This window comes from Ovis canadensis, chromosome X (assembly GCF_042477335.2).
Source record: "Ovis canadensis isolate MfBH-ARS-UI-01 breed Bighorn chromosome X, ARS-UI_OviCan_v2, whole genome shotgun sequence".
NCBI lineage: Eukaryota > Metazoa > Chordata > Mammalia > Artiodactyla > Bovidae > Ovis > Ovis canadensis.
The window spans coordinates 125,463,423-125,477,925 of record NC_091727.1 but is presented as its reverse complement, the minus strand read 5'-3'; the positions used below and the strand labels follow the sequence as shown (position 1 = coordinate 125,477,925).

General features: G+C 38.7%; 2 protein-coding genes across 5 annotated transcripts in view; one reads left to right on the top strand and one right to left on the bottom strand.

Annotated features, from left to right (window-relative positions):
- DCX (doublecortin) overlaps nt 1-14,503 on the bottom strand; it is a 391,029-nt gene that overhangs the window by 229,960 nt on the left and 146,566 nt on the right. The window lies entirely within an intron of this gene.
- Nucleotides 95-451, top strand: SERTM2 (serine rich and transmembrane domain containing 2). The gene has a single exon (XM_070290903.1). The coding sequence runs from the start codon at nt 117-119 to the stop codon at nt 387-389; it is 273 nt and encodes a 90-aa protein (XP_070147004.1). The 5' UTR covers nt 95-116; the 3' UTR covers nt 390-451.

Genomic DNA, 14,503 nt, shown 5'->3' with positions numbered 1-14,503 from the left:
GTGTATGAGATTGTTAGAACACCTCCAGCATATTCAGAGACAGTCTAAGTGACTGTGGAATGCCTCAAGGGCAATAGAAATCAACTAGAAATAGGTACTAATTCAAGTCTTGAGTGATGACGGAGGTGCATTTCAAGTACCATGGAAATCTCACTGGACGGGCCCATTTCCCCACCCTGGCAACAGAGGTTGACACTACTTCAGATAAGTATTCCAACCTGTATATGTATGTGGGCTTATTCCTGAGCCTTTTGGCCATTCTCCTCATCCTGCTCTTCACGATGCTCCTTCGACTCAAACATGTCATCTCACCCATCACCTCTGAGAGCACAGAAAGTGTTCCTCAATTCACAGACGTAGAGATGCAGAGTCGGATTCCTACTCCTTAAAGCCAGGATGAAGGTGAGCTTTACTGGATCTCAGTGGACCCTTATATGTTGATGTCCAGGAAAGCTGACTTCATTATCTGTAGCTTCCTGTGTAAGGAATCAACAAGCTGTTCACTTAACAAGTTGTTCCTCCTTTCCTTGTGTTATTCTTTATCTTGACTCTGCTTGTGGGATATCTAAGAGGTTTGACTCCTTCCTTGCAAGGAATATAGGAAATGGCAGCTGCTTGGGAAGGTAGGTTTCCATGGTAACCAAAGAGAGGCTGGGCCTTGAGCAACCCTCAGATCACAGAAATTCATATGCAGCTGTTGTTTAAAAAAACAAACAAACACGACCCTGGAAACTCCAAGAACAAGGAAAATTTGCCTTTGAAAGGATTGATTGTTCAAAGAGGTTACCCCAAGAAAGGAACAAGTTTTAATTTAGCAGTTAGACCCAAAAGAATCACCCCTGGTTACATGAACTTAGCTCATGTTGGAGGTTAATGGAAGGGACCACAAAGTCAAAAGAGCAGTGATTTTATCAACTATGGCCATCAGGTTTGTCCCAAATGAAAGCAGAGTCTTTAAAGACACTGTTTCAATTTTAAAAGCAATTTTGCAAAAGTAAGTTTCTAGTGAACAAACTCACCTAGAGAGGGAAAATGTGCATTTTATATCTGTGTTATTACCATTACTGGACTTTTAAACATTCAAAAATGGTAGATATATTACAAAAATCTGGAACAATGAGCTTCCCTCAAACCAAGGGAAAATTAAGTCAAAATATGCTTATGCTAATGAACATTATATGATACATGCACCTTCTTTGCCCTTTTCTCCTTCCCCATCATGCTCCAGGATTGAGTTGCACTCAAATTTAAGCTTTGTTTAAAGATGGCCTTGGCAAAGAAGACTCAAGTGTACTTTAAAGCAGAAATGAAATAGTCTTGGTATTCTGTTGTTGAATGATTGTGGCTTTGGACAAAACACTCAAGCCTGGGGTACCGGGTTTTTCTTTCTGAAAAATGATCTGAGAGCTATTCAGTCATCACTAGACTCCTCTTAGATCTGAGTGTAAGAAAAACAGAGACAAAAGAGGAAAGGACTAAATAATACCCTCCAACTAATCTTTATTGAGATCCGTGTCCTCAAATGTCACATTTGTCTTTCCCAGAAAATGTTCCTCCTTTCCTGATCCCTGCCCAAAGATGAAGTGTTTCACTTATTACCTATAAAATAAATATATTTTGAAAACTTGCATTCTCATAATCAGCCCTAGTGTGCCAGTAGTGGGAGACAATTTGATTTTTTAATAATTTACTTATTACAAATTAGAAGGCTGGTCATACTCTTGCCGCCAAAGAACTAAAATACCCATGTTAATTTCTACCTGCTTTTAAAAAAATCAGTTCTCGCTTACACCTAAAATATGGTCATCAAATTTCCACCAGGTGCTCCCTTGGGAATTGTGACAGTGAGAGAGAAGTGGAATGGATGTTAGGTTAATGGCACCTCTACCAGACATGCTCTCGAGTTTGTTACCAATTTAGATTGGCTCCTTTACTTTGATCTAAATCTAGCATGATGGTGAAATTCCCAAGTGCTTTCTACTTTTATACACAGTCATTTGCCAATACTCCCCTCTCCAAGGGGCTACAAAGTGTGAAATCCCCACATGCAGAGCTAAACTTAGCAGCAAGCCTGCCTCTGGCACACCTGTTACAATAGCACACCATAAGAGATGGCAGCTGCATTCTGTACCATTTAGAAGAGATGAGCAGGTAGGCTAAGAATCGGATAGGGCATGCACTTCCCCTTTTGGCACTGTCATTTCCAAAATGCAAAGTAATTCATATTATTTCCTTTGGGGGTTTAAATTGTCTTTAGTCACACCCAGACCCTATGTACCCTTTAAAATGATAGTTTTTGGCAGCCATACATGGCCTTCATCAAAGGATGCCAATATACCCCAGAACTTTTTAAGGACACACATCTCTCCTCATTCCAGGCTCTGCCTTTTGTGCTCACGGTATTTGAATGCACTTTACAGTTAAGAAGTCAGTGATTGGATAAATGAAGGAACTGATTACATTTTCAACAGCGGTGAATAGCAAGATACCCAATGCCTTGTTGCTGAATCTGATGAAGAGACAAACTGCAAATCTAGTCCCTAACCATCTGATCTCCCCAACCCAGATTTCAGGACTTTAAAACTGCTCCTTAATCACTGACTTGGATGAAGATTCCTGGTTTATGATTAGGTTACTCACCTGGAAAACAACCACCCTCTTTCATCACAACCACCCCATGGGATCCAGATCTTCACTGAGCATTAACCAAAGTACATGGCATGGATTGCACTAAAATAGCAGCATAACCTCTCACAATTTCCAGTGATAACATAAATGGAGATGTATGTATGCAGATGTGTCATTATGGTGACATACATGGTATTTAGTCTTTGGAAAAACAAACTGAATGTTTTCATCATAGCAAACCGTCCGTGAAGAAAACAACTTTTCCATTTATATTCATTTTTATTATATCCCCCAATGTATTAATTAACATATATTACTGCTCAAAGAGGCAGCTAGAGCAATCAATGGGCATAATTTGAATTTATCCATCTATGCAAAGTGCCGACTAGGCAATTCCCTCCCTCACCCCTACTCTCCAAAAAATTGCATGTTAGCCTAAATGTACATAAACAGATAGGTTATTTATATATAGATATAGTTTGTTTTAAGGTAAAAGAATGAGTATTCACTTTTTATTACACTGAATCACATGAAATTGGCATTTATGTAAATAAACAATGCTGAAATATCAGCAATTTCATATAATTCAACAAAACAAAAGGACTCATTACTTGAAATCTTGAAATAGTAAACTCTCCTAATATGTTTAACATAACTCAATTTCAAAAGTGTACTTTGCATACATTTCAGAATCATGTGTTGTATAAAACAAGGTATATCGTAAAAGGTTTGTGTATTATGTATTATGTACTAGGCAGGAAATATTAAGATAAATCAAGTAAAGACAGGTTCATTCAGCCTAACATTTCCATCTATGCCAAATCTGAAGCTTTGGACTCATAAATGAGTTTGACCGCTGCAGACCCCATCATGCTTACTAAGTAGGTAAAACAGGTTCATTTAATGCAATGATGTAGTTATATTTAATAATATATCTTATTCACCTGCATTTGTATAAAAGAAGTACTTTTTAAACAAAATGAGTTGTGTGGAAGAAAAATTGGATGTATTTAGTTTAAAACCATTAATATTTGAAATAGGCTTATATTGTATATATGAAATATAATATTTGCATGTCATTTTTAGTCCCTGCAAAATAAGTTCTGTTTGGCTTACTGATAACAAATATCTATTGTCTGAACAATATAAAGAGTATTAGTCTCCTAATATAAACTGTAACAATTACAAATTTATGGTATTTATAATTTTGAAGTGTCATTATTTTTTCTTATTCGCCAACCTTCCAATTTTTGTCTTCTCCCTACTTGCAACCTCACTGGTGTGTTCATTTCTTTAGTAGTGAGATGTGAAAAATAGGTAATGACTACCAGGTGCCAGTGAAAGTGACCTGAGGGGAGAGTGAAATAAGGTATCTCAAGCAGCAATATCATGCAACATTCCCCACATTATGGGATATTTTTATTGATGTATCTTCCATTTCCTACTTTGTTTGTTTCTCAGAGCAACCCTGTGAATAATGAGTGGAGGTATTATGAAGTCTGTTTTACACAAGAGGACATTCTCACAGAGAGATTGGTGGTGAGACATTTTTGGTTACGCAGAGGCCAAGTCAAGAGTACACTGCTGGGAAAAAAAAAAAAAAGTATACTGCTAATCTTTGGACTCCTAGTTAGTTTAATACTCACCTCAAAAAAGTGTCTTACTTTCTAGGCACTGAATAGATATTCCAAAGCTATTCATTCTATTACACTCCAAGTTCTACAGAAAATTATAGAGCTCTATAAGTGATTATCTACTCCCCGTGTCCAAATTCAGAACAAAGAAACAGAATTTTGCCATCTCATAAATCATTTTATAGCTGCAGCAACATGTATTTAACAGGCAGTAGAGAAGTTTATACAAAGTCAAACCCTGCAGTTCTACTTTACAGAGAAGAAGTAGAAATATAGATGGGTTATCTACCCACAATGCAAATCTTATTCCTCTGATCATTTGACTTAATGTTCACAGTCAATGCAGGCTCTTCATATACATGACTATGATCTTTCCCTTCCTAGAAATGAGAACATCTTCTCTTAGGAAAAATAATGTTCTTATAAAATTGTATAGTGTTTTAAGTGTATGCAGCTATTTCATTTGTGCTCTTTAATAAATGTGGTGGCATTAAAAGGGAGAGAATTACTGTGGAAGTTCCTCTAGCCATAAAGAATGAATTGTACTTATAGAAAAAAAAGAGACCAAAATGTGGAACATATGTAGAGTGGGAAAAGAAAATGCACATAATAAATATAGGCGAGGAGGTTTTGAAGAATAATTTGAGTAGTTCCAGGAATTTCAATTCATTTTTCACATCAAGTATCTATTGATAAAATCATATACACACCCGGTGGAGAATGAGAGAGACAGATTATACAGCATTCTAAGCTAGGGGATCTGAAGTTTGTAATCATAAAGTTTACAATCTGACAAAGATGATAAATACCTAAATTCATTCATCCATTCAACATTTATTCAGCACCTACTATATGTGCTAGCAGTGAAAACAGGACACACTAGTTAGGCCCTGGTGCAAGTTGCAGCCTACTGGGATGGACATCTTGGATCAGATAATTACGACACTGCTGTGTTATAACGGAGAAGTATAGTGTGCTTGGATACATACAAAGTGAAGGGCATGCTGCCTAGCCTGGCCTAGAGTGTCAAGGAAACTTTACTGAGATGATATCTAAGCTAAAATCTAATGAGTAATAGAGCAAACATTCCATAGAGAGAACAGCCTGTGCAAAGATTCTGAGGTCAAATAAACTTGGCATGCTTGAAGAAGAACAGTGAGTGAAGAGAAGTCTCCAGAAGGCTGGAAAGGTTGATAAGGACAAGAACATGCAAGGCCTTGTGAGCAATGTTGTGGATTTTTAACTTTATTTTAAGCACAGAGAAGATGAGAATTCTGATAGCAGTGTGGAGGATGGATTGAAGAGGGGCAAGAGTGGACACAGGGAGACCAGTTAAAAGGTCATGGCAGTGGTTCAGGAGAAAGATGATAACATTTTAGACCTACCACCATCCAATCAAGTGGTAGTGGGAAAGGAAATAAAGGAAAGCAAGTAACTTTAGATAAATATAGGCAATAAAGGGCTTCCCAGGTAATGCTAGTGGTAAAGAACCTGCTTGCTAATGTAGGAGACATAAGAAACACGAGCTCCATCCCTGGATCAGGAAGATCCTTGGGAGGAGGGAATGGCAACTCACTCCAGTATTTTTGCCTGGAGAATCCCATGGACAGAGGAGCCTGGCGGGCTATGGTCCATAGAGTTGCAGAGTCAGACACCACTGAAGCAACTTGGCTTGCAGGTACACATAGGAGATAAAGTTAGCATTACTGGATGACTTGGATCAGTGGAATAAGTAAGAAGGGAGAATCTAATATGATTTACTGGATTCTAGTTTGAACAAAGTTCTAGTGGCTCTATTCATGGAGACAAAGAACACTGGAGGAAAATCAGATTGAGGGGGAGATGGATTTTGTTTCGCATATGTTTAGATTAATTTGTCTTTGAGACATCCAAGTGCAGATGTTGAATAGGCAATTGAATATACAGGTCTGGGGCTCACAAGAGAGGTCAGGGTTGGAGACATAAATTTAAGAGGTGTTAATGGATGAGATTGCCCAGGGAGGGGTTGTAGAGTAGACTGAATAAAGAATGATTGCAATGTATTATAGAATACACCCATGTATTTCTCCCTGTTTTGGGAGGGTCAGTCACTTGTCAATCAGGTTGGGAACAATTAGGTTTAATGGTCCTCAAACTGAGGCAGATTGCCTGGAAATACTTGGTAGCAGGAGAAGAGTGAGTCAGAGACAAAGTCCTCTCGAGAGAGGGAAGACTCCAACCTGAGGAGACCAAATACAAACATTAAGTAAAAAGGTTAGGAGTAGTACCATAAATAAGAGGAAATTAGGGCTAATAATTTGCACCTAGAAGCCAATGAAGCAGTGTTGGTACAGGACAAATAGGGTTCTAAGAGTTTGCAAGGAACAAGGATGGATTGTCAAACATAGGTATGTGATTGTATTCATCATTCTCCTGGCAGGAAACAGATGGCATTCTCATAAAGGATGAGTAAAGAAATTCTAAAGAAGGGACTATCTGCTAAGTGGTGGGTAGGATTCAAAGAGACAGCAAAGCACCCATGGACTAGCAGCTGCAGGAAGCTACAGCCAGTCTTAGGCTGGAAGCGGTAAGGGGAGGGAACTGTTTTCAGAATCCGGCATGTCCTATAGTCATGAGAAAGAAATGAACAATCTATGACCTTAGCTAAATAAGCAAAACTGTAGGGGGGGTAGAGGATTAAATACTCCAAACACTTTCTCCTTCACCTTCATCTGCTAGTGCAGACTGAATCCGCCTGGAAACAAGAGGACAAGCAAGCCAGGGGATGCAGTTTGTAGAGGCCAGCTTCTAGAGCAAAGAGCAGGGCGGAGAAAACGTGTGAGAATGGATTTGGAGAAGGCTATATAGCACAGAAGTAAGTAGGCAAGATGGGATGGCTTAAAGATCCAACTTGAGGTTTACTGAATACTATTTACCATAGAAAAGATAGAACATACTACAGATTTTCAAAGGAGGTGTATCATTCAGAGACCAATCAGAAAAAAAAAAAACAAAAACAGAACCACTCTAGCTATTTCAAATAGAGCACATTTATTGCAAGGACTTGATAATGCATGTGATAGAAGACAAATGGGGATAGTGAGACAACCTCAAGATCAGCAGAAGCAGAAAGCTATCACCAAACCTAGGGAAATGATGGGAGAAGGTAACGTTACCAGAAACCAGAAGTAGGACCCTCCTATGAAGGGGCCTGCCAGCAGGAGATGAGACCACAGTCAGGGTGGAATCTGGGACCTAAACAGAAAGGGTTCTTTGGCAGGAGCTACAACCACAGAGAAGAAAGATGTAGAGCATGCTGTGATTGAGTAATAATATCTTTTGTGGTGAAGAGAGTAATGGAGGCATACATGCCACGTATCTTTCATTATGGACCTAGATATATTTCCTTACATCATGACTGTGTAGCATGAAGATGTAAAGTGTTAATGTAAGATTTAGCTGGGGGAAGAATTTCTCTCAGAAAGAAAACTGTCTTTATCTGGCAAAATACTCTAAGAGTGCACCTTAATTGTGGAAATATAATCCTCGGGGCATAGCTGATTTGGGCTGGAAGCAAGCTGTAACATAAGAAAAGAACATATATTTGAAGGGCTGTTGGGTATGAACTACAGATGAGAAGTAAAGAATACAAAGTGCACAGAGGACCTAGCAACATGGCAGGAGGTAACAACAAGCAGAAGAGATAACCAGTCAAGATTCTTCCCTCAGAAGAACTTTGAAGAACAGCAATAATTAATGTTCTAGACAATCCATGTAGTCTGAACATATTGATACTTTGGTAAGGGAAGAGGTTGTGATGGTATCTTGCATGGTGTTATGGTACAGAAAAGGGACTATATACACAGAAGGAACTTGGATCTAAAGGTAAGTAGAAACATATGGCTTTCCTTTACCCCAAACTTTAAATACTACAACTCATTAGATGCCTGGAGACTCACTAATTACATGTCTAAATCAAACCCTTCAAAATTTAACACTTCAAGCTAACAGAATATCCAATATTTATTCACCAGTCTAATATATTTGTAGGTGATGCTGAAATCTATCTTATTCTAACACTATTTATTCTCCAGAGTTCTGACTTGTGGATATAGAATGGTCTAGAGAATAAGAGATACTGATTTCTAACTTTTGAAGAATTTCCACATTGGAGGGATGGGAAAAATTTGCTTAGTTTGAAGACAGAACTCAGACAAACAAATAGAATTTAAAATGAGTAAGGTTTATAGGAAAATAACTTTGGCTCACTGTGTTTCTAGTAACAGAGTCTCCAAAATAGAACAGCATTTCTTGTAGAATATGGTTGAACCACTTCAAGCAGAGGCTGATGACCATATCAGAGATAATGATAATATTAATAATAACAGCATATTTTGAAGACATTATGCTATGTGTTAAACTCTCTAATTTTTAAAATGCATTTTATTTAAGCTTAAAATTCTACAAAAAGTATTATTACTATCCTCACTTTGCCTACAAGAATATTAAAAGGTTAAATAACTTGCCCCAGGTCACACAGCTAATAAATGACACAGAAATGAGATTCTAAACCACAGCCACTGACTCCAGAACTGATACGCTACCATTATGCTATGCTGCTGTGCTGTGCTCAATTGTGTCCAGCTCTACAACTCCATGGACTGTAGCCCACCAGGCTTCTCTGTCCATGGAATTTTTCAAGCAAGAATACTAGAATGGGTTGCCATTTCCTCCCCTAGGGGCTCTTCCTGACCGAGGAATTAAACCCTCATCTCTTGCATCTCCTGCATTGGCAAACAGATTTTTAACCACTGCACCACCTGGGAAGCCCCGCATTATGCTATACTGCCTACGTAATGCTATAGAAGTGTCTATATGGTGCCTAGGAAGATGACCTGGGGAACTTCTAATTTTAAGATTGTATATGTGTAAGTGAATAAATATGTATATACAATATATGATCTGTGTGTATATATGCATCTTCATACATATTAAAAAAGAGAAAGAAACTCTTTAATCCATGGAAAAAATGAGTAAAAGATGGCCCCCTCAATAGAAAAAATCAACATAAATTGAAATTGATACAAACTGAGAGGTGGTTTATAAAATTTTGGTTGCCAAGACATGGGAAGTGAACAAGTCCTATGAAGTTGACCAGGTTGATAACTTGTTATAACTGGAATGTAATGAAACATCAACCACCTCAATCACAGTGTAACTGGACCATCTGTAATGTTGAATTAGAAAAAAAGAGGCCTACCTGGCATCTAAAAAAATGGAGACAAAGAGCTGGTCTTTGTTTATGAAGCAACAGTGCTATTTTTAGGCATTATTAACTATTTTAAGCCTACAGAAAAATGCAAGGAAATGTTAGGAAAGATAAATTATTTTACCTGTAAACCTATTATCAAGTTTGGTGAGTCTTAACATATTGCTTCAGATTTTTTAAGATAAATAAAATATTACAGGCAGAGTTGAAGCCCCTGTGTACTTCTCCTTGATGCTATTCCTCTTGTTCAGTAACTAAGTCATGTCTGACACTTTGTGACTCCATGAACTGCAGCAAAACAGGCTTCCCTGTCCTTCACTATCCCTTGGAGTATGCTTAAATTCATGTCCATTGAGTCAGTGATGCCATCCAACCATCTCATCCTCTGTCGTCCCCTTCTCCTCCTGCCTTCAATCTTTCCCAGCATCAGGGTCTTTTCTAAAGAGTTGGCTCTTCACATCAGGTGGCCAAAGTATTGGAGCTTCAGTTTCAACATCAGTCCTTCTGATGAATATTCAGGGTTGATTTCCTTTAGGATTTATTGGTTTACTCTCCTTGCTGTCCAAGGGACTCTCAAGAGTCTTCCCAAACACCACAGTTCAAAAGTATCAATTCTTCAATGCAATGCCTTCTTTATGGCCCAACACTCACATCTGTACATGACTACTGGAAAAACCATAACTGTGACTCTGTGAACCTTTGTCTGCAAAGTAATGTCTCTGTTTTATAATACACTGTCTAGTTTTGTCACAGCTTTTCTTCCAAGGAGCAAGCGTCTTTTAGTTTCATGGCTGCAGTCACCATCCACATTGATTGTGGAGCCAAAGAAAAGAAAATCTGCCCCTACTTCCACTTTCCCCCTCATCTATTTGCCATGAAGAGATGGGGCTGGATGTTGTGATCTTAATTTTTTGAATTTTGAGTTTTAAGCCAGCTTTTTCACTCTCCTCTTTCACCTTCATCAAGAGACTCTTTAGTTCATCTTCACTTACTGCCATTAGAGTGGTATCATCTGTATATCTGAGATTGTTGATATTTCTCCCAGCAATCTTTACTCCAGCTTGTGATTCATCCAGCACAGCATTTCTCATGATGTGCTCTATGTGTACGTTAAATAAACGAGGTGACAATATGCAGCCTTGACATACTCCTTTCCCAATTTTGAACCAGTCCATCGTTCTATGTCAGTTTCTAACTGTTGCTTCTTGATCTGCATAAAGATTTCTCAGGAGGCAGGTAGGGTGTTCTGGTATTCCCATCTCTTTAAGAATTTTCCACAGTTTGTTGTGATCCATATACTCAAAGGCTTTGGCATAGTCAATAAAGCAGAAGTAGATGATTTTCTGGAATTATCTTGCTTTTTTGATGATCCAACAGATGTTGGCAATTTGATCTCTGGTTCCTCTGTCTTTTCTAAATCCAGCTTGAACATCTGGAAGTTCTCGGTATATGTACTGTTGAAGCCTAGCTTGCAGTGCTTAAAAGGCTGAAAATAATGAAATGACGAGGGACCATATTTGAAATATTCAAATGTTACAAACTACACAATACAAGCTTGAGACTTTTCTATGCTGGTTGGCAGGCAATATTTCCTGTCTTCTGATGGTGTGATTTTCTTTTATTAGTTCAGAGGCCAAAAAGCACAAGCCTCTGAAATCAGTAAGAAGCCTTTTTAAAGGTACATGCAAACTTCAGACTAATTGACAGTTAACGTCTAGTAGATGTGGCGACCAAGCTATAGACAGTTACTTTAAAATTATAGAATAATGACCTATAGATTACAATCAAGTTTTAAATGGATTATCTAGTAATATCTAATGTTATTCAGAACGGTTCTGCTCTGTGGTCAGAGTCGACATTTCCTGGGAACTTACTAGAAGAAATGTAGAATCTCAGACTCCAACCCAGACCTACTCTAGCAACCTGCACTTTAAACAATATCCCCAAGTGATTCACTTGCACATTCAGTTTGAAAAACATTCATATATTACAATATTCTAGAATGAAAAAGACTAAAATAATATAATATTATTATAATATAATAATAATATTAGGCCATGGTCAGATTAACTACAACTTTGACTATCATTGGCACTGATCATCTGTCTCTAAAAGGAGAAAAAAGAGCTAAACTGAGATGTAAAATAGAATACCATCTTCTACTATCACTTGTAATCAATGATAGGATGCACCACCATTTCCTTAAGTAGACCTATACTTGTGAAACATTAACAACCCCATGGTAGGACTTCCACTGTGGTCTAGTGGTTAAGACTCTGTGTTTCCACTGCAGGGGGGTATGAGTTTGATCCCTGGTTAGGGAACTAAAATCCTGCATGCCACATGATGTAGTCAAGTAATAATTACAAAATTTAAAGTTAGAAAATGAAAAGCAGACTACAAAATTAAAAAAAAAAAAACATAGTATCGACGAGCCCATGACTTGATACAATATGTTTGGCACAGTACTCTCAACTCAGAGCTTTCTAAAGTTGTTCTTAGTGTATTGAGGGATTTGGGGGAGGAAGGAGAAATGCAGAGGGGAGAGATCAAGGCTAGACAGGGAAATGGTAGGCAACCCCATCCTTGAAGGCTGAGTGGGTCGTGGGGACCTAGTATTTCCATTCCCTGGTTCAAGGCATGCATTACAAGCTCTTCTAATCAAAGACTTATAGATTTACATCATAGTTTCTTTCAGATTTGGGGAGTATCATTTATTTTAGACCCTTTCAGCTAACAGAACAAAGAGATATATGTATGTATACTCATGTACTATCTATTTACTTGTTTAAGTATACATGTGTAAAAGTATTAGGATTGTTAACCTATACCCCTATGAAAAAGAACACTATCAACTAGATTACAGTGCCTTTTTCTTTTGCTTCAGTCTTGCAAATTCCATTCATTTCCAAAGTTACTTAAGTTGGGGATCTTAGTGAGGTGGTTTCATACATTTGTAATAAAATTAGATTGTTTAGTCAAATTCTCCATTCCATTTTTGATGTCAAAATGTTTTTTTTAATATGCATACGATTCACTTTTTGTACTTTTGACAAATACGTAGTGTCATGTATTTACCATAACATCATACACAATAACATCACTGCCCTAAATAACCCTCTATGCCTGGAGAAAGAAATGGCAACCCATTCCAGTACTCTTGCCTGGGAAATCCCAGGGACAGAGGAGCCTGGTAGGCTACAGTCCATGGGGTCTCAAAGAGTCAGACGCGACTTAGTGACTGAGCACAGTCATTTTTTTCTAATATCTAATGAAGTTTTAAAAATTTATTTATTTTAATTGGAGGATAATTTCTTCACAATACTGTGGTTGTTTTCGCTATACATCGACATGAATCACCCATGGGTGCACCTGTGTCTCCCCATACTGATCCTCTCCCACCTCCCTCCCCGTGGGTTGTCTCAGAGCACCAACTTTGAGTGCCCTGCCTCATGCATCAGACTTGCACTGGACATCTGTTTTACACATGGCAATATACATGTTTCAATGCTATTCTCTCAAATCATCCCATCCTCGTCTTCTCCCACATAGCCCAAAAGTCTGCTCTTTACATCTGTGTCTCTTTTGCTGCCATGCATGTAGGATCATCATTACCGTCTTTCTAAATTCCATATATATATGTGTGTTAATATACCGTAGTGGTGTTTCTCTTTCTGACTTACTTCACTCCGTATAATAGGCTCCAGTTTCATCCACCTCTTTAGAAATGACTCAAATGTGTTTTTTTTTTAATAGCTGAGCAATATTCCATGTACCACACTCTCTTATCCATTCCTTTGAGCACAGTCATTTTTAGGAACAGTGTAGGCCACACACAACACATCAGTGGCTCTTAGTTTGTGGCCTCTGGTTTAATATCTTTCTTTTCCACTTGGCTCTCTGCTCCACAGGGGCACAAGCCCACGGGTCTGCTGTGCTCACTTAGTGTCTGTATTCAACAAATGGAAAAATAAAAATAGAAGATGGACCCACCCTCCCAGCAGAGCACCAGGTTCAGAAAGAATACACTGGCAAGGAGATGGCATTCTGTCACTCCAGGACTGTTTTTCGATTGCCCGCTATAAATGTCGCCATGTCCCGTTAAGCCCTACTCCTGGTTGACCCCTGCAGGCCTCCTTACCCTCTGCTCTGAAGTCATCACAATGGCCACATGGTTTCTTGTGGGGCGGGGCCATCTGCGACATCACCAAGGGCCCAGCCTTGCCTGGTCCTCAGTCTCCAGATGCCCAGAGCAAACCAGTGCACCAGCAGCCATTTCCTCTCGGCTCACCATATGGTCCCACAAATGGTTCCTGTGCTTTTCCATGGGTGTTACCTGTGTCTACTCCTTAATGTTTACTTCTCTTGAGAGAAAGCTGAAGAACTCCAGGGGAAGGTGCTCTGCAGAGAGCACTTTCTAATTTGGCAGAATCTACCAGATCATGCCCAAGACTGTCTTGAGATCACGTTGCTCTGGCTTTTCTTCATTGTGCTGATGTACGTAACAGTGAAGTTGGCAGGAGAGTGTGGCAAGAATAATGTTAAGACTCCTTCTGCCCATCCAGGTGGTTCATTAGGGTCTCCAGGAAAGAGAAAGGAAAAGGCTTCCTCCAACAAAGACTGTATGTTCAATACCTTAACCCTGCTCAAGATGGACCTTGTGAAATTTGTGTCCAGTGTGCAGAATCTGAAACTCGCCATGGCAACTGACAGTAACTTCAACCTTCCCAATGTTGAGGTTGAGGTTCCTATGGATGCACACAATAACATTACAGTATATGAGCTCTCGGGCAACAAAGACTCTGATTGAGTGGATTTGTGCGTCCAAGTAGAGGAGAAATAGTTGAGTGTTGACAACCTCTATCCAGACTAATAAAACTGTTCTGAAGCAAAAGAACTTTTTTTTTTTGGTACAGTTCTTCCTTGTATTCTTGTCACCTCTTCTTAATATCTTCTGCTTCTGTTAGGTCCAGACCATTTCTGTCCTTTATTG